The sequence below is a fragment of the Vidua macroura genome, chromosome 5 (assembly GCF_024509145.1).
Source record: "Vidua macroura isolate BioBank_ID:100142 chromosome 5, ASM2450914v1, whole genome shotgun sequence".
NCBI classification, from domain to species: Eukaryota; Metazoa; Chordata; class Aves; order Passeriformes; family Viduidae; genus Vidua; species Vidua macroura.
In genome coordinates, this window is record NC_071575.1 from 16,758,382 (window position 1) to 16,784,655 (window position 26,274).

The 26,274-nt window shown below is 36.6% G+C and overlaps 1 protein-coding gene across 1 annotated transcript in view; it reads right to left on the reverse strand.

Annotated features, from left to right (window-relative positions):
* Positions 1-463: 463 nt before the first annotated feature.
* The window catches only part of NUP205 (nucleoporin 205), a 45,777-nt gene continuing 19,966 nt past the window's right edge, over positions 464-26,274 (reverse strand). Inside the window, exons 17-43 of the mRNA XM_053979071.1 lie at positions 25,967-26,104; positions 25,525-25,714; positions 24,731-24,851; positions 24,143-24,224; positions 23,548-23,712; positions 21,338-21,462; positions 20,299-20,413; positions 19,158-19,307; positions 18,132-18,206; positions 17,262-17,419; positions 16,205-16,285; positions 15,186-15,377; positions 13,299-13,569; positions 12,759-12,857; positions 11,472-11,620; positions 10,576-10,767; positions 9,772-9,893; positions 8,546-8,684; positions 8,191-8,317; positions 7,178-7,254; positions 6,250-6,378; positions 5,586-5,712; positions 4,745-4,911; positions 4,217-4,340; positions 3,254-3,382; positions 2,470-2,543; positions 464-1,403 (exon numbers count right to left, since the gene is read on the reverse strand). Coding sequence (XP_053835046.1) covers positions 1,251-1,403; positions 2,470-2,543; positions 3,254-3,382; positions 4,217-4,340; positions 4,745-4,911; positions 5,586-5,712; positions 6,250-6,378; positions 7,178-7,254; positions 8,191-8,317; positions 8,546-8,684; positions 9,772-9,893; positions 10,576-10,767; positions 11,472-11,620; positions 12,759-12,857; positions 13,299-13,569; positions 15,186-15,377; positions 16,205-16,285; positions 17,262-17,419; positions 18,132-18,206; positions 19,158-19,307; positions 20,299-20,413; positions 21,338-21,462; positions 23,548-23,712; positions 24,143-24,224; positions 24,731-24,851; positions 25,525-25,714; positions 25,967-26,104 — 3,671 coding nt within the window. The 3' untranslated portion in view covers positions 464-1,250. The remainder of the gene's footprint in view (positions 1,404-2,469; positions 2,544-3,253; positions 3,383-4,216; positions 4,341-4,744; positions 4,912-5,585; positions 5,713-6,249; positions 6,379-7,177; positions 7,255-8,190; positions 8,318-8,545; positions 8,685-9,771; positions 9,894-10,575; positions 10,768-11,471; positions 11,621-12,758; positions 12,858-13,298; positions 13,570-15,185; positions 15,378-16,204; positions 16,286-17,261; positions 17,420-18,131; positions 18,207-19,157; positions 19,308-20,298; positions 20,414-21,337; positions 21,463-23,547; positions 23,713-24,142; positions 24,225-24,730; positions 24,852-25,524; positions 25,715-25,966; positions 26,105-26,274) is intronic.

Genomic DNA, 26,274 nt, shown 5'->3' on the forward strand with positions numbered 1-26,274 from the left:
GGGCGCGGCCCGGCGGCGTCACCGGCCCGGGGCCTCCGCGCGGCCACCGAGAGCGGCGAACGGGACCCTCCGGCCGCACAACAGACAGCTCGGAACCACGGCCTGCTTTAGGGGATTCCTCGGGGCCAGCACACTTCTTGGATTAGAGACTGGTTCTCTCCGAGTGGTGGAGAAACAAGAAACATTCCCTGCTGGAAGTCAATAGTCAAAGTCCAGCTGCGTAGAACACTGATAACCAAGCTGCTCCTATGGATTAGCTAAGAGGCCTCACCTGACAGCCCCACTGTCATCATCCCTGCATAAAAATATGTCATCCATGTAATTAGGTTGTGCAGATAGGTAAATATCAAATAATAAAAAATGTGAACTATTACATAATGAAAACTCAGAGGAAACAATGTACGAGGCACACATGAACTGGGCCATAAGCTCAGACTGAGTTAAGGGAAAAGTGCAACAGATCTTATGTCAATAATCAATGATTACGCTTTTTTTAATAGCTTTTTTTACAGAAGATACAAGGATATATGAATGCCTCATAGGAGAACAATCTAATTATAGAACCAACCTATCATTCAAGATTACTGGCTTCCACCCCATGCACTTTATTCTGTCCTTACACTAGTGCTGCACCAAGAAAAGCACAAAACCTTTACTTCCCCAGCCACAAGAACTAAACCTATAGCAGTTACCTTCCATGACTTTTATCACTTTTCTCATTTAAACTTGTTCAAAGAGAAGCAGTTTGTACTTCTTTCACTACTTCTGAAAAAAAAAACCAGGACGAGGGGGAGCAGAAATTAGCAGTTCACAGTACAAAATGAATATAAAACCCACACCACAGTAATCAGTCTGCAAGTGATGAAATGTGAACTCTATGGTTTCATTAAATCTCGGTGTGAAACAGGAACAACAAAGACAAAGATGTTTTAGTTTTCTCTGAAAGCATCAACAAATGTAGTATCATCACTGCTGCAGAACTTCCTGTTTCCTTGAGGCCTTCTATTCGAATTCTTTCTTGCTTGAAATTTTACGTTATTCATAATTCAGTCAAAAGCAATCCTTTATTTTTTATGTCAAGTTGGGGGCAGTAGGAAAGAATACACAAAAATCATCCACAGGGATAAAAAAAAAGTAACAAAATAATTTTGGCAGTATTTAGAAAACGTTTGATCTATAAAATGCAATGATCTAGAAGGCCTGCCCTAATACACAGCTTCACTGGGCAAGCAGCATGTACCAAGTGTCTTTTAGGTCCTTGATATCCTTAGGAGACCACGGATACGTCTAACGAGAGCTTGAATAAAGGTGTACCGCGAGCGAATCTTGGAATATAAACCTTCGATGTCCAGGAGCTTCTTCTGCAGAGATTCACCAAAGCTGTTTGTGGCTTCTATCTGAAGCTGAGAAACAGAGATTTGATGCAGTCATCAGTACAAAATCTTTTCTTCCTGAAATGCCAGCTTATTATCCGCTGCCTGTAAACCCCTTCACTATGATTTATTCTCTGACCTGCTTTCCCAAGAATGGGTTTTTCTGACTTCTCTAATAAGTACTACTTATTCTGTTTTAGGAATTATTGGTTATAATTCAGCTTCTTCACTTAAGAGTCCTACAAACACATCTTCCAATTAAAATTTTCCTAGTCCTTTAAGGACTCTAGAGAGTCCGTGTGCACCAACAACATTTTTTCATTAATGCATATGTGAAGAGTCACTGAATTAACTATATTTTAAGTATTTTACCAAGATGATACTGTATACTTTACTTTTGGACAAACAAAATAAATGATAGATGCCTCATGACAAAACACACAGCAACTTTTCTAACAATTCTGTATCTTATAAAGGTACTTGATACTGCAGTTTTGAAGAACAGTGTTTTTCTGCATAGTCACAGAAATGTCAGTGGGATTTATTAATATCTTTTTTCCTGCCACTTCTGCATCAAATTTACACAAACTATTTTATTTCTGTGCAAGTGGAAATTACTTCTATTCTACCATCCACATTTTATAGTCTCCTCAGTTCCTGTCACCCTTTTAATCTCATTTCTCTATAGCCTGGCTGAAGCTGACCTATAGCGAACAGTTTGATCACAGAAAATTTAAAAACTTGCCCTCATATTGCAGGTCTTTCAAGTATATCTGGTGTTTTTGGAAAGCTGTTATTACAAAACACTCTTTGACTGGTAAGAGAAAAAGAATGATTCTTTTCTAAGTATAGCTCATTTTTTACTTAACTCTTCATATTAAGATTCAAAGGTATGTGCACAGCAGCAAAAGTGCCACCTGTTTCACAATATTTTCCAAAACAATTTTGTACTGCTTCACTAATCCTAAAAGAAGTTCTATGCTGTTTGTGTTACTGCAGGTTGTTCAGAAGTGGGAAAACAACAGTCAGACTGCTTCTAATAGCTGCAGGGTAGCCAGGAGCATTCTGTACCCTGCAGCAGACTGTCACGTCTCACCTGGTCTATATCGTGCTGGCTCACTCGATTCAGTCCACTACTGAAATCCAAGCTTGGCTCTGAACCAAAGGAATCTGGCAATAGAAAACAAGATGTTAATATTGTGTTGGCTGCTCCACACTATCTCTGCATCAAGTCGTGTAACAAATTTAAAACAGTGTTCCAATTTAATCCAAAAGTAAACTTATGCATTAGAAATTACACTATTTTTTTTATTTAAATGATTTGGAGAAAATACATAAAGAATGAGTCATAAATAATTTTGATCACACAACATGGCACTTTAAGCAAGACTCTTCCGCAAATCCATTCTCCCTGATTTCCTTCCATTTCTTTCTTTTGTAAAAGATGAAATTCAACGAACTTAAAATCCTCTCGTGAAACAATGGTGGCTATAATTCTAAACATACTTTTAAAACCACCAATATTAACTTTATTTCATAATTTCATCTAAGATTATACTGAAATATTTTCCTATAAACTATTTTGGATTACTTATCTGATTGTATTAGCTGAACTTCAGTTAGTTTGAAGAGCAGAAATAAAAAAAAATAGTTACTTTTACTTTCCTTTGGAGATTATGTGTAATACACAAAACCCAGAAGTCTGTTTGTAAACAATATCAGTATTGCCAATTCTCCGGCAGAATAGCCAAAGGTGTGCAAAATCCAAACATAATCTCTTTTATTAAATACAAAAAGTAAGATATTAATAGTAGGAAATCAGTTTTAAAGCTAATCATAAGAAGTTATTCAAAGGCATTTTGATGCTTGAGAAATTTTACCTTGCAGCCTTCCTTTCTTAAATGACATCCTAGAGGACAGCAGTGGGTCTTGGGAGTCAGTGGGGGTGCAGTGCAGTAGGTAGTGTTCCAGATGGCGCCAAAGAATGAAGAGACATATTTCTATGATATCTGCAGACACATCTCAGTGAAGGACTCCAATTTGTCTTTGGATTGTACATTTATTGTATGAGCATATTTACACATTTGGAAACAGCTGAAGATGTCAGCTCAACCACCTATCACCTCCTTCACTGCCACAGCCCAGTGATGGATCACTCACACTCACTGTCCTCGTCACCCTGCAGAGCCTCAATCCAGCCCTCAGGAGGAGAGCAGAGTATGGATTGCTCATGTGGTTTGTAAAGGTATCTCAACTGCACACAGTAAAATAAAGCTGAGGTTATACAGCCAGGCATGGCAGTAACATCTTAGGTGACAACAGCGAAGCATGCAAGAGCACATCTTTCCCAAGGGTGGTTGCAGAGGAAAATTCTGATCTGTTGAAGACAATTCTTTTGTGCATGACTGGTTATTTCCATAGAATTACTGGTGTTTATGAGATTTAGGTTTATGCAAGGTTGGCTTTAAGACTACAAATTCCTATTATGACAGGCACATCAAAATTATTTTTCAAAGTATTTCTTCCACCACACTTGGACATGTGTGAATGTTTATGGGGCCTGGACATTAAAATTGAAGAGCTGGGCTGTAACAATTCCTTTATTAGCATATTGCAGGAAGTCCTAGCTGGGTTTCAAAATGGGAATTACTAACTTGAAAATCCTTACATCCTGACAGTAGCAGAGCAATACCCTCATAACTTAATTGCCAGTATTTCAAATTTACTTTTTGCAAAGAATTTTTGTTCGAAGTCGTCAGAAATCCAGGTAAAAAAACCCTGTTTCTATCTCTCTGCTTTTCTGGATCATCTCCTTGAGGATCATTTCAATTTTATAAGGATACAGGAACATAGGGAGAGTAACTTGGCTCGGTTATTTATTAGTTTCACCAGGCGCCGCCTTGCCAATATGTATTTTTGGGAAGTGGAAATCTTGTCAACCCCTGCTGGCATAACTGACTGACACAACTGTGATGGGAAGAGAAAAAACAGAAAGACAGTAGCAAATTACAGAATATCAAAAGAAATAAGCAAATAAGGTTACTTACTAATATGTAGAACTTTCTTCTAAGCTACTATTTCTTTACAACCTTGCTCTATTTTGAATTTGCATAACCTTGCTGACCAAAAAATGGAAAAACGAAACCCATCTCCAAGCAACTATAATGAAAGTCACAACTTTTACAAAGTTAAGCCAAATATTTTCCCTAAAATTTTAGATCACTCGTTCTATGGACCCCCTTCACCAAGAGCAGAAAAGAATCTGCACAAGAAGTGGAACTACTTGCTTATCAAATATGCTTTGGAGCCTTTGTTAACAGCTGTGTTCAAGTTACTACAATACAGAACTACAGAGTCAGAAGAAAAATTACCTCTTTTATTTCGTCAGGTGGCAGTTGCTCCACATTTTGCAGTTTGTTAACATTCTGACGATGGCTGTCATAGTAACTGAAGAAATCACTAGTGCTCTGTTTCAGAAGGTAAACAATAATGCCCAGGCCAGGCAAGTGCCAATATGGGACCACTGGTGTTTGTGTATCTAGACAAGATGTTGAAGATAAGAAAACAAGACTAAAAAACCCCAAGAAATCAATAAGCTATGCTCTCTGTCAATAACCTAGTGAAATACAGGAAAACACTGGCAAGTATATTTTGCACTTGTGTCAGAAGTAACATAAATGTAAGTCTGGGCAAAAAGTTCTGTGACTGCAGTACTAAAAGACAGTCAGCCTAATGCAGTACTGAGTACAAAATGTGAAATGCAATTAGATTAGAAGACATTTATTTTAGCCATTCAACTGCATAATAACACACTGTAAACTCTTGCTATGTGTTGCAATAGAGCTCCAATCAGCATCAAAGCACATCTCACATGTCATAAATGAGGTCCCAGTTTAAAATAATGTAATCCAGCACAGATGCTGAAATCTGATCTTGACTTTCTTTGTGTTATTTATTTACATGCACGTATTTCTTTACTGACATATATTTCTGAGGCTGTGGATGAAAAATCAATTTGTTTTAACTAGGATTAGTTTCCTGATTTGGCAAGGTTGAACAAGCATGGATTCTAGAATGAGAGAGTGAGCAGCTACAGTATTGGCATAAAGTGACTTAAACAGTATGTGAAACTACAGCCTCTGGTTCACTATTTTCTAGTAGCCCAAATGTCACACTGTTCAGGCTCATAAAAAAGCAAGTCAAAAATCTCACCCTGCCGAGGCCCATCTCGGTTGGTTGACTCTGATAGGCTGGGAGTAAACAGACAAACAGTGTGCTGGAAACTGGGGGCACTTTGCAACATCAGTGACTCACAGTATTCCATCACGTTGGCACAGACCTGCCAACAAAGGAAAGAAAAAAGACAGCATGTCAATTACAGTATCTACAGGCTTTGAAGCATTAAATTTTACATGGACAAATGTCAGTGAACAACATGCTTTGCTCCTCTCTTCTCACCAGAATGTGATGGTTCTATTTTCTCATCAGTTACAAACTCTCTTCTACTGCAAGTCTGGGACTTGCAACTTTGCCTCCTTCCCAAACCTGCTAGCTAAAATTTCTGGACAATTTTAGGTCCCCTTTGGCTTTAAGTTAGTGTTAGCCATTGCCCTCTATACACAGCTTTCATTTTGAACATTTCTGATCAATTTAAGCCTTTAAAATTCAAGAGTTTGTATGCAAAACAATTAAGGTTTCTAATGCAAATGTGAGTAAATACATTTTCAAGGATTACTTTAAATAAAATATGGACTCCTACACCACACTAAAACCAGTGTAGAGCATTACCACTATCATATGAAATTATGATAACCAAACAAATCTGCACAGCAGGTAAAATGTTGAGACTGAAGCTTCTGGTACCTCGTGTCCTTACCTGTTGCATGGCCAACTCAATTTCATCCCTCTTGTTCACTCTGTCTCCTGCTACGTTATCATCTTGCAGCTTGAACTGACGCAGCCTGTCTGATCCTCCAAACCGACTCAGAAGTCCTAAGCACTGGCGCTGCCGTAAGAAATGAACATTTAAATTACCATCTCAACAAATTAGGTGCACGATTCTTTTCACTTAAGTGATACATGTCCCTTAAAACCCAGTATTAAAAAAGCAATGCAGATAAAACTTCTAGCACTTTGTAAACAAAATTTAAGTTTTTAGTGTATTAACTTACCTTGATTTAATTTGGAAATTAATTGCACCCTAAAACACTGCCAATGAGAAATGAGTGCAATTCACAAGTGCACAACTTTTCTTGTGTCTCTTGCAGACTATTATACAGAATACTATCAATGACATTTTAGGTTTACCCATTCCCACACCTAAAACACCTTTACCTATACAGACAAACAAAATCTGAAGTCCGGTAAAAGCGGAGTACAAAAACTAATTCAGTAACAAATAAATTAATCACTAGCATGTCTGATACACCAAATTGTTGAGCTGGAGACATGCTTGTGGCCAAAGTGGTAACAAACTGTTTCTGCATTACTTCACATGTTTTGGTGTTGGCTTCAAATTTTTCTCTTCACGTAAGTCCTAAGGTAGGAAGGGAAACACAGTCCCTGATGCAAGCCTGATGTTGCCAAATGTTATCTCTTCTACTGGACAGGGAAGTGTGGAGAGACACCAAAAAACAGACCATCAAAACCCCATCCCACTCCCACAAAAAAAACCTCACACATTCTTCTTGATGCTGGAAAACATCTCTTTCCTAACTGCTACTATTCTAAGTAGAAAAACAGGAAGAAACACATCTGAATAACCAATTCTAAAAGGACATGGGTTAAATATATGACTTAATTACCTGAAATCGCCCTATGTGTCCTTGTAGCTCCATTTGTGTTCCTTCATTAACATCCATGTCCAGCTCATTTAGCACTCCTGATAAAAGATACAGCCATTAAGTAACAGTTTGTTTGGGGTTTTTTTTTAACAGATTTATGCATTGTATACATTTAAATGTAACCATTGATCAGAAATATTTCAGCCAAACATTCAACTTGTATTTTGCATATTTTTTGAGCAAAATATTCAGATATGAATGCAGCTACCAGGAGACACATGACAGCATGTGGCTTACTGTTCTGGTAAGTAATCAAATGGAGGCAAGGAGGAAGGGAGGCTGGCATGGAAATTACAGCTGTTGTGCAAAGTTCTGTATACCGCAAGAAAAGAAGTACTTGGGCTAAACCTACATCTCTGTACTCCTTTCTACTGTAGTCAGACATCTCTCCTGAACAAAGAAAACCATTAAATCAAAACAGAGAAGTTATTTTGAACTGCTAAGCATGCAGAAGAAACCACTATATCCATCACAATTGTTATTAGCCCTTTGCAAAGGTAAGTCACCCAAGAGAAATGGCAGTATGCTAATCTGCCATGCTTCCCCCTGGGAAACTTGGTATTTTAAATAAATAAAAAACAAGAAGACATTAAAAAACATGGGCGTGCAAACAATTTTCAATCTTAATTTCCTCTATTACAGAGCTTATTGAATAAAAATTGTTTTTTTAAGATACCAGAGACACTTTGAGCACTTCTATTTGTAAGTCACCTCCAAGACAAAAAGTACTTAGTGTGAGGTAACATGATGAAAAGAAAATGGGAAGTCAGCTACATATGGGTAAGAGCACTATGTCTACTGCATATTTACTTCAAGAAAATTATTTAACATTTCTTTATTTTTCTCAGAGCTCTACATGTCAAAAAAAATTTGTATTGCCATGGATATTCTCTTCTGTCTTGCTGTTTCTTTACAGAAAACAAAGCCTGATATCCTTGCAAATGGTGCTGAGACTTCAAAACTGCAGTTCCTACCAGGCAATGCTGCCTTGCTGATTATTCCTGTCAGGGAGGCCAGCTCCTGGAGAGATCCAACACTTACATCTTGACACCTCAGGATTGCCTGGATAGTATCTGAATGAGAAATTAGGAACTGCAAAACCTGCACCACAAGAAAAAAAGAGAAAATATGATTGACTCAGAATTTAATGGCAAGCAGAGAGGAAACAATGATTCTGAAGAACTTCAAAAGACCTTGTGTAGCAGTGAGGATGGGATTAAAAAAAACAAACAAACAAACAAACAAAAAAACTTACTATCAGAGCAAAGGCACATATAATTTCTTTGAATGAGCAATAGTAGTGATACTCAAGCATGTTTTGGAACTTACCTGTCCCGCAGCTTGCAAGTGTTGTGCCATGCTGGATGTGAGGATCACTTGGCACAGCTGAAGAGCTGGAAGAAGAATCTGGCGGTAACGTTCCACTGGAGCAGGAATGAAGACTGGGGGATCTCTCATTGCATACATTCTTAGAAGGTTTAAAAAGAAGGGAGGGGGAAAAAAAAGATAAGGAGTGCAAGAAGAGTAAAGTTCACTAGTGAGGCAAAGCCTCAGCCTACAATCACTCAAGAACCTAAAACCATTTATATTTCAATAAGGTGTCTAGACCTGAACTGACTTTATATTGGAAAAGCAACACATTTATGATACACAGCTGCTGCCAGACGTTTTCTTTAAGCAGGGAAAATTACTTCTTTGTATTATGCTAGATTAAACCAGATAACTTTGTTGCAGAAATATGATACCTGCTTCCTGATATACAAAACTTTTAGGAAGAGTTGTGCTTAATTCTAAAGCAACTGTTAAATACAATCCTCCACAAATGTCCTGTAGGTTTTATACAATCTTATCATGTCTAATTGGAACTTTCAAATAGTATACCTTGCCTAAATCTTAAATTTTTCCGAAGTGTTTGAATTCTCAGTGTGTCACTAAGAACTGTAAGTTTAAAACAAGGACCAAGTCCAAATCAGTCCAGGTAATTTCCCCTAAATATGGAATTTCCTTCTCTGAGATCTTCTCTCAATCACCTCACAATGACTAACATGGCATGAAACTTGCCAAGTGGCACATCAAGAAACTTGCCAAGCAATATGTAACTGTGAATATTTTTTTTTAAAACATATCATAAAATATTCCTGAAATAGCATTTAATTCACTGCTCTCTCAATGCTTTATGGTGGAGGACAAACTCTGCACTTCACCAACTGCAAAGCCCCCAAAATAAGTCTACAGTGTAAGCTGTTTGTCAAACATTACAGTATAAATTATTTAACAATAATACATTAATCATTTTTATCCAAGATACCAAATAATTTTTTTGTAGTCTAAGTAATTAGCATGCAAGTACAACCTCATATCCACATCTGAAATTTTCCTCTCAATGAAAGGTAGCTTTAAACTGAACTGATAGGTTTAAGAAATATACACACAAAGAATAAACACACAAAAATTCAATTTATAGCCTCAAAAATCATGAGGCTACAAAAAGACATGATGTGCTTCCAGGAAGACTGTACTATGGTTCCATCATCATCCAGGGAAGCAACACTTACCCCTGATGGTCTGTTTCAGGTCGCATGTCATACACGAGGCACTGTGCCAGCCGCACAATCACACCAGACCGCAACAGCTCTAATGCACCTTGCTGACTTTTGGCTACTCGAGTGAGGAATGCCTACACAAGAGCAGAGAAGGTTAAGTTTTGGAGATGCACAATGAGACCTATAATGTCTACTTTCTCACTTGATTTTAACATCATTTCAAATATATTATTTTAGTAAAATATACTTAAGGAATACCTTCAGGGCAAGTAGCTCTGAAGGGTGGCAGGAGCCCCAAGCAAGAGCTTGTGAACTGCCCACCCTTTGCAAAACAAAGGGCACCAGGGATATGGGGCACCAGCCAGAGGACCGGACACTCAGAGACACGGCAGGAGACAAGGACTCAGCTGGAAGACCCCAGACTGACTCACACAGACTGTTGAGAGTATAAAAACCCTGGGGTTCCTTTGTTCAGGGTCCCTCCTCAGAGGCACCAGCTCAAGCTGTCTGAGACTGCCCTGGGAAACCTGGGGTCAAACCAGTAAGGAAACCTGGTCTGAGTGTGTGAGTGTGGTGAGGGTGAAGTGGGGCACCCATCGGTCACTGGATCTGCTCGCTACAAAGGGGTTTTGATTTCAGCAGTTAAAATCTCTGGTGGGGCAAGTGTGACTGCCAGAGTGCTCTTGAATGGTCAGACAGGAAAGCTTCCTTAACAATATCTCTGAGTACAATCAATGCAAAGTGTAGACAAACAACTTTAACTAAAAAGTAAAATTAAAAAATGAACACTGTAACACAAAATAATTTCTAAATTACCATTTTGGACTCATAGGTGTACAGTGCCTTAAGCAAAGGGGGCTGAGGTGTGAGCAAGCTCTGAAGAGCCAGATCATCATCTGCCAGGCTATCCACAAGCACCTTCAGGTAGCCACTATTCGAGAGATACAACAGCCACTGCTGCTGCTTGTCTACTGAAACAATGTGATCAAGTAAAGCCAATGCCAGCATCTGGGATGAGGGAAGAAAATCAAACAAATGAAAACAGAATTAAACCTATAACATCAATGAGATTTTTAATAAATAAATCACCTAGAAATGTGAAATGCTAAGCAGTTTCTTCTAACAGCTTCTTCTAAGCAGAATGCATTTCTTCACTACAACTGCAATGCTTTATGTGAAAAATATTTTTAGATTTCTTGACACTAGTATAGTATGAGCCAATTACCATTCTCTATTATTCTTTTAAAAAACATTACAGATATTGTTGACCAAGAACTAAGGCAAAATATTTTAATAAACTATTGCCTCAAGCACGATTACTATTTAGAACTAGTTTGCCGTCTGACTAGATTCTCTGCTACTGGCTACTATCAGAAATTACTTCGTCATGAAGGCACATCTTCCCAAGGTAAGTCCATGACTTAAAAATACTAACAAATAACTGTCACAGAGGTCCCTACCTACATCTTTTGCAGCAGAGGTTTCTACTCTTATTTTTAAACAATAGGACACACAGCCTTGTTGAGAAAAAAATATGCATGTATGGTTCTACTTTCAGCAGCTTGAAGTATGAGTGGGAGGACAGAAACATGAAACAGATCCAGTATCTACAGAAATGTTCTAGTTCTACCTCATTAAACTTCCCATCTCTGCACAGATGAAGTTCTTTAAAACAAACAGAACAGTAATTTTAAAAGAAGAGATTCATCTACCCGGCCTATCTCATGGCCATCACAAGCATCACGACAGACCACCTCCATCAGAGCTGCCCCATAACTCTCAATAGTTGCCATGTTTTCCCGTTGCAATTTACTAAACATATCTTCAGGAGCTGTCAAATGTTCCCACATAGTTTTTTTAGCTGTAAAAAGCAAATAAAACAAAAAATTAAAACATTCAAAGATAGGCATCTTAGCATTAACTTAGCTACATTCTTCAGGGCATTCTCTCTACACCTTGCAACAAAAATGCCCCGAACAATGGTCAAGGGTTTTTACATGAACTGCAAATGTTCTGCAAGTCCATCCTTCCTTGAATATCACACAGACCAGCCAGAGTGTGGAAAAAGTGTGGACCTGTATACATACATGACCCTTGTAAATAGTCTGCTTAAAATAATTCAAATGTTCAGTACTTGTTACATAGATAAACTCATAGGCCTAAAACTGGAAAGTGTTCAAGGCCAGGTTGGATGAGGCTTTGAGCAACTTAGTCTGGTGTCCCTGCCCATGGCAGGGGGTTAGAATGAGATCATTTTAAAGGTCCCTTCAAATCCAAATCATCCCAGGATTTTATGAACTTTCAACTGGGACCAAAGCATTCAGTGTGAGCTAAGTTAACAATGTAACTTAAATGGGAGAGAATGAAACCAAAGTCAGTCATACACTTCAAATTCACATACAATTCATAACAAATTCATAGTTTGTCTTTTTTCTTTTACTACTGTAGCTCAAAACACAGGCCAAGTAAAAGTCTGCATGCAGGTAACTAGCCCCAAGATTTCTTCTCAATTCTTGTCTAAGTAATTATTAGAAACACTAACAATTCAAATATTTTAGCCATTCACAGAGAGAATGTGATATTTACCATAAGCACTCAAGGATAAATAGCAACTGTGGTTGGCTTATTTTTTACTTTTTTTTTTGGGAGGGGATGATGGTGTGGTGTATGTGAGGCTTTTGTGTTTGCTTCCCCCGTAGGGGGATCTTCAGACAAAGGAAGGGTATGAAATTATAAACCAACCTTGGAGTTTGTTTTGAGGTTTTTTGTGTGTTGCACTTTTTTTTGCTTTGGAATTTATTTTGGGTTTTTTTAAATAGGATCACTATAGTATGAGTGTACATAAAGATGTGAAGACATAAGCAACTTATTTCAGAGGCTCTTAGAGCACGATGTTTTCCATCTATTTCCAGAAGACAACTCAGCATGCAGAAACTGTACCCTCCAGGGTTTAATAACAACTTTTTTTCTGCTCTTTTCCAAATACACTTGGACCATACCTGCTTCTAAAGTGTCTGGTTCATCTGGTCTCTGGGCAATCTGCAAATAATAAAGCAGTGATCCATAAAGGTGCGTCCTCACTCTCTGGAAGCCACCACCTGTTAACAAGAAACATTCACAATTAAAACCAAACAAATGTAAATTCCTTAACACTATCTTCCACTGGCACTTCATTTAACTTTCCTATGGCAGTGCTGGCAGAAATAATAAAACAATTAGATTCCTTAAGGTGAAGTTCTACTGTTTGCATAAAAGTGTATTTATGAGTAAATTCAGCAAGTTTATGCTGTTCCAAAAGAATGAAAATATTAAATTCTCCTTATAGTCATTTACATATCTCTCTTCTGCTTGTTGTTCAGATTGTTTTTTTAAAGTGTTTGCTAATTTTTTTTTGTTATTAACATCACATCTATACTAATCATGTAAGATCCACCTGACTGTAACAAAAATCTTCACTGCAGTATCTCAAAGCAGCTCAGCCCATCTTTTTACTCTTGGCAGTTGGAATTCACGTACACGCCCTGCAGAAGCCAACACACCTGTTTTCAAAATGAAATCCAGCAGCTTTTTTAAGATGATGTGGAGGGAGGAGTCACCAACAGAAGCAAAACCCATGGATATGCTCTCAGAGCCAGGTGATGAGGTAAAAGAACCATCCAGCATCAAGACATATTGGGACTGTCCTGCCATAGAGAGTGCAAGTGGCTGTTTCTGCTCCGTTTTCACAGACTGGCTCAGGTGGGCAGTCAGGGTGAACACAGCCCCTGCCACGACTGGCATCAACTCCTGAGCTGCATCATCATCAAGGATCTCAATACAGAAGTAGAAAGACCAAAAAAAAAAGGCAAAAGAGAAAAAAATGTTTATAAAAGTGTCTGATTTCATGAGTTATTAAATTAATTAAAGTAATTAAATTAGCCTCTCACAACTATTTAATTTATTATGCTTAAGGACTTCATTAACATGACAGTATTTAAAACACATCAAAATCAGTAATGTCAGAAACTTGTTTAGAAACCTGAGTTGAACATATTTTAATTGAGAAGACCATTAGCCTTCTGGATTTTTTTACATAAATCACAGGCAGGCTGGTAATCAAATCTGGATGGCAGAAAGGGAAGAAATGTGCTGACATTTGAGATGCTTTATTAGTAAAAGATTTAAATCTAAGCTAGGGAAAGAATAACTGCTATCTGCTTTGCTATACAGCTATTTTATTACCATTAAAAATGTGAAGGTACTACTTAAAAAACCCAAAGGGTTGAGCATCAAAGAAGCATTAAGAAATGTGGAAAAACACTAACAAGAAGTTTGCATGCATTGTTTTTGTTCACTCCATTATTTGGAAGGCAAATCTGGTATCTTTATCACTAATACTGAAGGAGCTTTCCTTTTAAGCAATATAGTAATTTTGAACAGTAGTTCAATTATTTTCAATAGACAGTAACAATTTTTTTTCTCAACTTCACAAATGTCTTCACCAAACTGTTACAGAAAATTAAGAGTCTGGAATTTCCTCTTTGTAAAGATTTTAGGAAAGAAATTTCTTCAGCTAGTGAAGGCCTTCCTTGTTTCCTGTTTTTTTTTTAATTCAGTTCAAATAAAAAACAAAACCAGCACTCCACTAAAAATAGGTAATTTTTAGGTAATGCCTACAGAAAAAATAATGGTAGTAACAAAAACAAAACACAAAAAGGTTTACTCTTTTCCTTGAAAAGATAGAACATTTTTATATATATATTTCTCGAAACAAAACTCTATTAGTTACAACTACAAACCACATAACACTCACAATAAAGTAAAAAAAATAATAATGCCCCAGCAGACTAAAAAATCTTTCATTAAATTTTGCCTTTTAGAATGGATGGGTCAGTAGTAACTGTCTAGTCTGTCTCAAAAATTATTACTATAACTCAGCAGTAAAACACCTAAATTTTTAGGACAAACTCTCATACTTCCAAAAGCCCCTCTAATCGTAAAATCTTTCATTTTTCTACTATGAAGCTTCATTCAACTCTTTAATCTTTCAAAAGCAGCAGCAGTAGGATTTGCAGTGAGTCATCTAAACGCAGTAAATTAGCAAATGCAGCAGTTTGCTTTCAGCCTTTAGTAAGTTCTTCTTTGTTTCTCATCAAAGCAGGCTGTTTCTTTTTCACACACCTTTTCCAGACTACCATCATGCTGGATGATACTGAAATGCCTCTGAAATCTGTCAATATATGGTTCAATAGTAGCTATGCAAGAATGCAGAGTATTCCTTCTGTCCAAAGTGCATTCTACTTCAGCATAGCAGCAATCAGAAAACTAAAAAGAGTACTAAAGGCAGACTAATTTTTTTTGGATCACAATCAAAATTGCAGCACTTTCACATAAAAAGATGCAGTAACAAAGTTCAAGGAGAGGGCTGATTTCCAGCAGAGCACTACCTTGTCATGCACATCCTGCAACAGATCCCGGATAATCAGCTGCCTGTCCTCAGCCTGTATGAGATCCTGGGGGCAGGCAGTGAGTATGATTTCCACCAGCTGTCTCCATGACTCCAGAGCATGCCTCTTGGCATGGAGGCATTGCAGCAGCTTGTTGCGCTCCACGACGTACTGCAGGATAGTGTTGATCTCCTGAAAACCCATCACAAAGAAACTCAGTTACAAAGTGCTAAAAGAAATTCATGGCAAAGATAGACTTCAAGATGACAATTTTTTCTGTTAGTAATAGTCTTCAGAATAAAATGTCAAGTCTTCAGCTTACTAGAAACAAGCTGCTATTATTACTTTAACAAGGTAGCCCATTCCATTTCTGAGCTGCTTTTCACAGGGGAGACATCATGAATGTCTCAATCTCATAGGAAAAAAATTGACTAGGAAAATTCTTTTCTAGCACTTTAAAATTTAAACAAAAACAACTATGAAAAAACTATTTGTGCCTTTTTTTCCCATTTAGTCTGAGTAATTTCTCCTTTATCCTTTGCATCCATTTAACCAATTTTGATTTAATTTAAAAGACGGCAGGACAGTCAGATAATAACTCATCTCCAAGTTCACTGAAACTATATCTGTGTAGAAAAAAGGAGAAATAAATCAGCATCGCCTGTGAGAGAAAGGCAAAATGATCTTGGCCATAAGATGAACACACTTGTACTTGAACAGCCAATCTTGACATCAGTATGTAACTGCTTTCTGTACGGGGTGGCAGCTGCAATTGTTATCACTAATGGGGAGGCAACAGGTTAAAGAAAAAAAGGAAACAGACTACAGGCCAGCTGTTTAGAAAACAGTATGGTAAGAAGTACCTTAGTTTATCAGTTTTGGCATTTTTGTCTTCAGGAATTACTAAATCTAAGTTAGGACTCAAATCCATAAATTTCTATAGTAATGCTTACTGCTTGACAGGGTAAGAAATCCACCAAGAGCAACAACAAACAGTAGTTAACTTTTTCTGTACTTACCTCCATAAGTAAAGGTCTCTGGCCTATTGCTGCCATTCCTTGAAGGGCATTGACTTCTGCAACCAGAACTCTGTGAACATACTGAAATTAAAAGTGAAACTTAAATGATGATATGGTTTAACCTAACATGTAGATAAACACCATACAGCAATTCACTCCCTGCCCCAGTGTGGTAGGGGAGAGAATTGGGGGAAAAACAAAATAAAATTTGTGGGTTGAGTTAAAGACAGTTTAATAGGACACAAAAGGAAATCAGAGGGAATAGTATAACATTTAGAATACTACAAACAAGGGATGCACAAATGCAATTGCTCACTACCTGCCAACTGCTGCCCAGCCAGTTCCTGAGCAGCAGCCCACAGCCAGCTTTCCCTTCAGTTTATACATCGAGCATGATGTCACATGGCATGGACTTTTGTCAAATTTTGGGTCAGATGTCCTGACTGTGTCTCCTCCCAGCTTCCTGTACCCACAGCCTACTCACTGGTGGGTGGTTTGAGAAGCTGAGAAGTCCTTCACTAAGTAAATATTGCTTAGGAACAACTAAAGCATCAAAGTGTTAGGAACATTACTGTCATCCTAAATCCAAAACACAATACTATACCAGCTACTAAGAAGAAAATTAACAGTATTTGAGCCAAAACTAGGAAAAGTGACAAAGGAGATGTATTTGTACCTACTAAAAGAATCTAGGAGATGGCTACATAGTGACAGATGCAACAGATGGACTGGGATTCTAACAAGTTTTACTCATTTTTTAGGGTCACAAATTCTTCAGGACAATTTATAATACATGTGTCAAGTACTCATCACAATGTGATACAATCCTAAGTAAAGCCTCCAAGAACTACCACAGTACACAACAATGTTGCACATGTAATTGTGTACACATAAGTATTGCTAGGTAGTTGTGTACTGGCAACCAAAGAAATGTCACCTGAAACATATACCTTTTATGTAAAAGCTAGTTTCAAAGCATTGTTAACACACTGATTTTTTTTTAATTACTAAGTTATAAAATAGCACATGCAACTTGAAAACAAAGACCAATGCTAACCTTGACGTTGCAGACCACTTGTCCACGTGCATTCTTGTGCTCACAATTAGTAATGACTTGCTCAATTTGAGCCCGATCAAAAAAATCCAGTTGTAAAGGCTCTGGAATGTCCTGACTGAAGTTAATTGAATCCAGGATATTTAAGATCTTTCTGCGTACTGGAAAAGCAAGTCAATTCAAATTGTATTCGTAAGTATCAAGGGCAAACCAAAAAATTAACAAAAAGGGTCTAATTTACCTTTGTAAATCTAAATCTTCAGTTTAATGTGTAAAGTTTCAAAAGAACACATTAAACCTTCAGAAAGGTCAATCTATGTAACAGGTTTAAAAACATTTTTTAAGGTTTTAAATTCTTAAGATGTCTTATATTGTATAGTTCTCCTGTTATACATGCATGTCATCCAATATTTGCAAACACAAGACTGATTTTTAATCCTAAATGAAACCAGTTTCAATTTCAAATAGTTTTCAATTATAACCTCTGCAGTCTTTTGTTCAGAAACCACAAAGAATCTAAATTTATTTATGTGGGACTTATATTCTTTGCTATGAAAATACAAATATGTTCAGCCTTAGCAACAGTGTCACTGTTTCTACTGTTAGCAATAAATTTTATAGACTTCCACTCTCCCATTTCATCTAAACACACTCTTCAAACTGCCTTTCCAGTTCAGTGTTTTTCACTCACTCCAACAATCTGTATCAAGGCTTTTTTTTTTCCTCACACTAAATCAAATTGTTTCATGTACTGCTGCTGTTGAGAACACCTATTACTTTCTTTTCCCAAGTGTCCTTTCTGCAGGTGGCCCTCCTGCTTGTTAAGGAGCAGATACACTTTACTGATAAATAATCAACAGTCATAACAGTTACCTTTGGAAGCAGTGTCGAAGTGGAGAAATCCACTGACTGATCGACTTTCATCTTCCATTCCTCCTTCACCATCAGCTGAAGGTAATAAAACATACTAAATAAATTACAAAAAACAAATCTAAGTGAAAAATATGAACTACTTTATCAATAGTGAAAAGATAGAGCACAGTGATAAACCAATAACCCTTTCACATTAAACCCTTTTAATACAATATAGCCTTGAACTCTTAATCAAATGAAAAAATACTTATCTGACAAAAGGTATCTATTTATTATATACAGATCAGAAAATACTAGAAATGCTTAAATAGACATCCCACTCTCTGGTATGAATAATGCAGTTGGATGGACACCATAAAATGAGTAGCATATCTGAACACAATTTCCCATACTCAGATCCTCACAAGGACGAAGAGAGTGTTCAGGCTGATAAAAGTAAGGGAAAACACCATGCCGCAGTAGCATGTTAAAATACCTTCAATTTATTCTACTTTCTTCATGTAAAGAGCTTTATTTTTCTTAATTTACTTCAACCCTGTTCTAAAACTCTGAAATCTTGCCTTTTTATTTAACAGTGAATTTTACCCCACATTGGGATGAAATATCATGTTTGTGATGTTATAATGTTAAAAGCAAAATTGATGTGTACCTACTGTCTTCTGTGAGAGAGGGTTGACAGCTTGTGATAGACATTAAAACTGAGAAACTTTGTCTTAAACTGTTTACCATGGAAGAAGACCCTCCACCTTCTCTATTTTGTAATGGTTCTGAATGGCAGCTCAAAACAAATTAGTCTACAATTTTTTTTTTTTATATTCCCCCTCCTACCTCATAAACAGTTTTTAATTTTTCTATCAGCAATGAACAAAACGATGCCCCGATTTCTTTCACTTTGTAATCTACAACCACCATCATCTTTCTTCCCATACCACAAATGATTTGCCATAAGCTTATGAAGAATTCAAATGAAGTCTCTCATTCTCCATTTATTCCAGCCTATTTAGCCTCACCATAAGTTCCTCTTACCCAGGTATGGTTTCACAGGCATGTCATCGAGCAGCAGGTGCAGCAGTCTCTGTGTGTGGGAGCGCTGGCGGTTCAGAGACGTCACTCGCATTTCTATAGCTGCAGTCTTCATTAGCCAAGACATTTGGTTGAGTGTTGAAATCTCATGTTCTGGATGGGGATAAGGCAAAAATAATAAAACTGAGCATAAATAATATTACGTACTCCAAGGAAAGCATTCTTCACTTGAGAAAGCTTTCAGAGGATATCATTAGTTATTATTTGCGTACCAATTGTTTACAAGACAAAAAGACAGAGATCTGACAAAAGCCAATAAATGAACATGTGGTTATTTTGAAAACAAATCATACACATACATGCAATAAGCATATACACATACACAACAAAACTGGATCCAACCAACTGTTAGAACAGTCATTGTGAAGAATGCAGTGCTTCATGAGCCAACAGAGTCAGTTACAATTTCAGTGAAAATAACCAGGCATTTACCCAAGTGAACTGTAGCTTTAATCAAAATTGGTGAGACTGGAACACAGGTCTCCTAGACACTTCCTATATTAATCTAATTTAGATTCCTAAGTTATGTAAGAATAATCTAAAGCACTTTATATGTGCTGGATACATGTACTTGAATGCTAGGTTTACTGAAATTGAACAAAAGAGTGATGGTCAAGCACCTGATAAAGTACATTTATTCAGTTTAAGCACCTGAAAAATCTTGTTTTGAAATATAAAACATACCCACTAGTTTAAAAGTACTTTATTCAAAGAAAGGGCCAACACAGGTGGTTTCAACCATCACCCTTATATTCTCGTGGTTCTTTATAATACTCTTACTTTCCAGTTTTTTATTTCTGTAGCATAATCTAACAAAACTACAATGATAATTGCAATATAGATTAGGATGTGGTTCTGGAGACTTGGTGCATTCCAAAGCTAACATTCTTTTCCAAAAGTTCAGCACTAATAATCTGAACTTCTTAAGTAGGGAGAGTTCAATTTTTGCAGAATTAAATGATCAGCAGAGCCTGCAATAAGCAGCATTATGAAACTGAATTTATGTTTCTTCTTTCACTCCTAGGGAGTCAAAAAATGCATTGAATTTTAAGCATGTACAATCTTATCACAGCATAAAAATTACCTTTGATAGAAAATGGCAAGTACTGCAGCTGAGTAAATAAGAAATCCTGACTGGTCCTCAGATACCTCATAGTTGGACCTGAAGTGTCAGAGCATGCGCACAATTGATAGATCACCTGACAATCAAAAACAGTAGACATCCATGAATGGAATTTATTTTAAAATAAACCAACCACCAAATCAAAAGAAGCATAATACTGTCCTACTGCTCAAACAATATTACCAGTATTTACAGTAAATTTTCCATCAGCTTTTCTCAAAGTTGAACATACTATTTGTAACAGATGTTGAATTATGATCTTAAAGGACTACCAGCATGTAGATGACAGCAATGGCTGTTTGTTCACAACATGGCAATAGATGAGCCTGTTTGTTCAGCTCACTTAAAAATAAGTCTTTTTCTGACTGTACGTCCACCAAGACAGGAAATATAGTAAATTTTCCTTGTTTCTACAGAATTGCCTTTTGCTTTTAATAATGTTTAAAATCCTTTCTAGAGCCCATGGATTTTCAACATGATACAAGTGTGCAAGCATCAGCTACCTCACACATCTGTCTAACTCAGCTGTCTCCCCCACCTGACCCTCTCAGCCACACATTCTCTCATTCTCAGCCCTGTACATTCTCTCATGGCTACAGAATAAAGCAAAGAATTTCACTGGCTTAGCTGGAATTTTATGTTATTTGCTATCATACTACACTTCCAAAATTAAAAAAAAAAAAAAAAAAAAAAAAAAAAAAAAAAAAAAGGCACACGTTGCAACGGACTTAGAGGTTTAGAGGTTGACCAAAAATATTTAAGTTTTATATGTATATCCTAATTCCAAGTTTCTGACATGAGTGCAGATCCTTTGATTTCTGTGATGCTGCGAAAAAGGTAAAATAAAAAAAGTTCAATATATATAAAAACCTGACATATTCATTTTAAAAATGAATATTCATTTTAAAAATGAACACCATCTGTGTTCACCAACCAAGAAGTAGCCAATTTTATTTAGAGTGTACTTTTAGTATATGCCAACAGAAAATATGCTGAATACCTGGTAACAGAGTTCTGCAAGATGGGGAGATTCCCGAACTGCGGTAGGCCCACTCCTTGTTTCAGTACCCTTCTCCAGTATGTTCAAAATAGCATGAAGGCAAGTCCGTGGGCAACCCAAGACACCTGAAAAGAGAAATATAACTTGACATTCTTGATCTTACTTTCCTCCATGGCCAATATGGATCAAGTACATAGAAATACAAAACCTAAATTGTTCAGATACTCTGTGCTACGCTATACTGCTCCACAGAGCTGCAGCAAAAACTTCTGGCAAAGTTTTATCACCATTACTTAAAATCAAAGGAGGAATCATGTTTCAGCAAAATCCTAATGAAAATATTTATACTTAGTCTGTAGGCTTTTGAGATGCTAGTGAATCAGTTTGAATTCTTGCTTTTACATTTTTCAACCAAGAGCCATTTGACAATTTCAAAGAACAGCTTTAAAAAATTCCTGTCTTATTTTACAAATACAGCCATTATATGTATGACTAATTCTCCTAAGGGCACTTAACACTGCAACCATGGGGAATAGGGAATAGATTTTAATAGTGAAGTCAAAATTCTGTCTTTTTGCATTCTTCCTTTAGCCAATTAAGTCTTTAATCAACCTAGAAAGAGGTCCTGAAGCAGCAAAAGTGTCAATAATCAGAGTTCTTATAGGGGAAATAATCTCTGTTTGATCATGTATAATTTATGCTTTAGCATAAATTTAGCAGGAAATTATTATCTTGAGGTAAATGTCTTAACGATCATTATTTCTTCACGTTATTAACAAGACAAATGAAAGATGTGGGCAAGGTCTTTCACACCCTTGAGACAGATTTCCTCATCACTGACCTAACATATGATAGATACCCTGTAAAATTGTGTGGGTGCAGATCAGTTACCTGTACTATGTAACTTCAGATATTTCACAATATCTGAAGAAATAAAACTCAGGTCCTACCTACTCTTCATTTAGAACTAGGAAGAACTAAAAACTGCTGGACCATAGCATCCAATACAAACCTGAAGATAATGAGAAATATTCTTCTCAAAGAAACTAAAATCAAATTATTGAATGTTGTTCAAACTTATTTATATAAAACATCCTTTAAAACAGTTGAGAAATAACCTTGTATTTCAGACCAGAAGGGACACCATGACATCTCAACACCAAACTACTGCTAGCTATGATATCAAACCATTGTTCATGGCTTTAGACAGTTGGGTCTTGAAACCTTCCAAACATGAAGACTGCATGACCTCTATAGCCAACCTGCTTCACTGTCTTCTGGTGAAAAAACTTCTGTATCCAAATTGAGCCTCTCTTGTTTCATTTTATGCCTATTGCCTCTCATCCTTCTCCCACACTCCTCTGAAGAGTCTGGTTTTATCCTGTCATTTACGTCTTTGCAGGTGTTCAAAGATTTCTATGAGGTTCTCTCAAAGCCTTTCTCGTTTCCAGACTTCCCTCAGCTTCCCCTCACAGGCTGAGTAATCCAGCTCCCTGATCATCCCTGCTGGACTTGCTCAGTCTGTTTTGTAAAATACCAATTAGAAACTGAGGAGGCAAACAAGACACATAGTAACACACTATTACTCTCACCAATTCAACTTGAAAGCAGCAGGAGTGATATTTCTGAAGTTTGCATTGTCATATATATATAATTAATGCATTTATATACTCCTAGCACTGGAATGAAATCCCACATGTTCTAAAAGGTTTTCTTCCACAACATTAAAAAACAAAACTGGTTTTCTTTCCTATAAATAATTTTAAATAGGAGCTTGAGGAAGGACAGAATAATAGCCAAGAAGTAGAACTAGTTAAAAGCAACACAATCTTTTGTAGGCTCACATGTTGTCATATGTAGGTACTACTTGGATCATCAAATCAACTTCTTTGTACTAGGGACACAACTATGCTGTATTAAATAAAAAATACATTAATTTTCCCTTCTAAATTATCATTTTCCCCCACAATTCTAATTTCAAGTCTTTTCCAAAATACAACTTAAACAAAGACTCAAATCCTAAAGTTGTTTAAATGCTGCATTTGAGTATTAACACATCTTTTCATGCAACTTTTGAGGACAAGGCCTGTTGTTTTATACTTTAATTGAAGAGGAACTGCTTTTCTCCATGAATTTCCCAATAAATATTCTCATTCTCAGTGTTGTTAGCAGAACTGATTAAAAGGCAGATCAACCTCTCCTCTTCATACCTGGATCTTGCAAATTTGTGGTGCTGACAGGTTTCTTTAGTTCAAATCCCAAGAGATACAGAGCTAGGCTAGGAGGACTGCACTCAAGAGAGGTGATAAGGAGATTCAGAATATGGATCCTTGTTTCATGATGGATTTGTGCTCGCTTCTTCTCCGGCTCCAGTTCTTGATTAGAAAAAGAAAAGAAAAAGGAGAAAAAGCAGATATGGTGACTAATGAAGTAAAAAATAAATCTAATAGAATAATCTTCGTGTCTTCAAGTTAAATACAAGAATGTTGAGGGATGAACTTATATTACTGCAAAGAGATACAAGAATAAAATTGCAAGTTACTCTTAATACAGCTGTAAATAATATATCCAAAGCAGTGTTAAATACCTGTCTTCTGAAAACAGACTCAGTTTGGAGTTGGCTCATCATGCTGTGGACATACTTTAACAAAAAACAGGTGCTTTTCATTCTGTTAAAGGTCCAATTCCATAGAAAACAGAGGAAGACTGTTTCCTGACTTAAGAACAGTTTTTACACTTTGTTCATTAATTTCATTCCATGCAAAAGACAACTGTTTAAGTGATTTTAAGAAGCCTTTTACATACCCTCATCTGGATTAATTAATTCTTCTGCATCTTCATTGTCTAAACATTCCACAAATCCAGCCATCAGCTTCTGGCTAACACTCTGTATTCAACAATGGAAGGATGAAAATGAAGAAAATTTTAAGAGTACTAAACCAAATACTTTTCATAATTCCCTCCATGTAAGTTGACAGAACTTTTAGACAAAAATTATATAGCCTACTTAATAAGCAAGAGTTAAGAGTCACAGCCGTTCTAAGAACAGGTGAGCAATTAGCCAGTGAACAGGAAAAAAAAAAATCTACTGTTGTTACATATGCTAAATTATTCTCACAGACTGAAGACTATAAAGTCACAAAAAGATCTCCCTATCTCAAAGAATACTGTCCTTTTTATTCTTGAAAACATTCATGATTTTGCTTTTTTCAATTAATGAAGTAATTGTTTTTCCAATGCCACAGTAAAAGATGTTTTATATGTGGGTATATATAAAACAAAATATAGTTTTAATGTAGTTGACCTAGAAACCTATCCTTAAAAGAAACATTATGAAGCCCCAGTATTTCTCCATTGGTTTCTCTTTCCAGATTCAAAGAAACAGATACTTACCTCATCATGTGTGAAATCACCAACTAGTTTTATCTGGATGTTGGAATTATCAGAAATACAGCACAAAATCTTGGCACTTTCAAAAGCTAGTTCAGGATTGCTGTTTCCATGGTAAAGATACCTTCAAAGACACAAGATTATGGCAAGGAAATTGTTGAAAATTTAACTTTTTCAAGATGGTAATGCATGGATAAGAAACTAAACAACATTTAGAACTAAAATATTTACAAATCAAATTACATGAGATAACATTAAAGCTTTAAATAAAATTTCACTCTATACAAAACACTGAATGCTCCTCCATTGGGAGAGATGAGTAGGCTAAGTAAGGATAATAATCTTTCCTGGAATTTTTATCATTCTTTTTATACAATATCTACATTAAACACTGCTGCAGAAGTTAAAACAACAGCTTGCAGGCATTTAATACAGTAAATAATAGACAATACTGTAAAACATGGCCAATAACCAAATTCATTGAACTTTCCCACTCTGTGACAACTAAAGTCTGTGGCAAAATGAAATTATATGCAAGGGAATCATGGAACATAAGGTAGACAAAGAAATCATGAGAGGGGGGAAATTCAGAAAGAAAAACTGTAAATACAGATCCCAATATTGCACTAGACAACCACAGATCATACCACCTGTCAAGATATCTCCCCTCACCAAAAGAAATTAATGAGATTCTCTGTGTGAAGAGGAGCATTGGCTAGTGAAACCAATGAAAGGATCCAGGATCCAAACACTTCCGTGCCTCCAAAACTCCTCCCTTCTCAGTACTTTGTACATACCTAGCAATATTCACCACGTGATCGGCCTTTTTAGTGCGAGGATTGATTCCTTGAAGGAGCTGTTCCAGTGGTGTGACAATAAGGGAAAGGTGGCTCTCCCGCAACAGATCCATAAAAATGTTCTCCTTCTGAAGGGTCAAGTTTAGAAGTGCAAGGCAATACTGTACAGCTTTCTCTAAATGCTTCTTCCCTGCAGTGCACAAAGAACATGAGAAATACAAAGGAGAAGCTAAATAGACTACATTCATAAATGTCATTCATCAAGCCTTGCACCAAGAAAAAAAAAAAAACTGTCAGTTGCTTACCAGTAGGAAAGCTTCCCCAAAATACGATTTTTATATGCAAGAGATACAACAGTAAGTTACAGATATGCAATGTTAGCTTTAAATCCTACTTACTATATAGTTTGACTTCACATGAAAAATGAATTCTAGGCACATACCAGGAAATGGAGCATAAGTATCAAGCTGCTTAACCCCTTCTTCTAGCAAACTAAGGCAAAGTTCCAGCATTGGGGACTCATTCAACAGATGATACATCAAATTGAATCCAGGTGGTTTATATGCTATTATTTCTTCTCCTAAAGACAGAATGAGTAAAAAAAAAAATATATATATATAACCTCAAATACAAACCCCTTCTATTACTCAAGTTAGCATAAGCTACAAAACATAACAGCCCCTCTGGTTCTAAGCAACATCCCTTGTACAAAGCCTTCAGAGATTTTATTTATATAGAAGCCATTGAGGA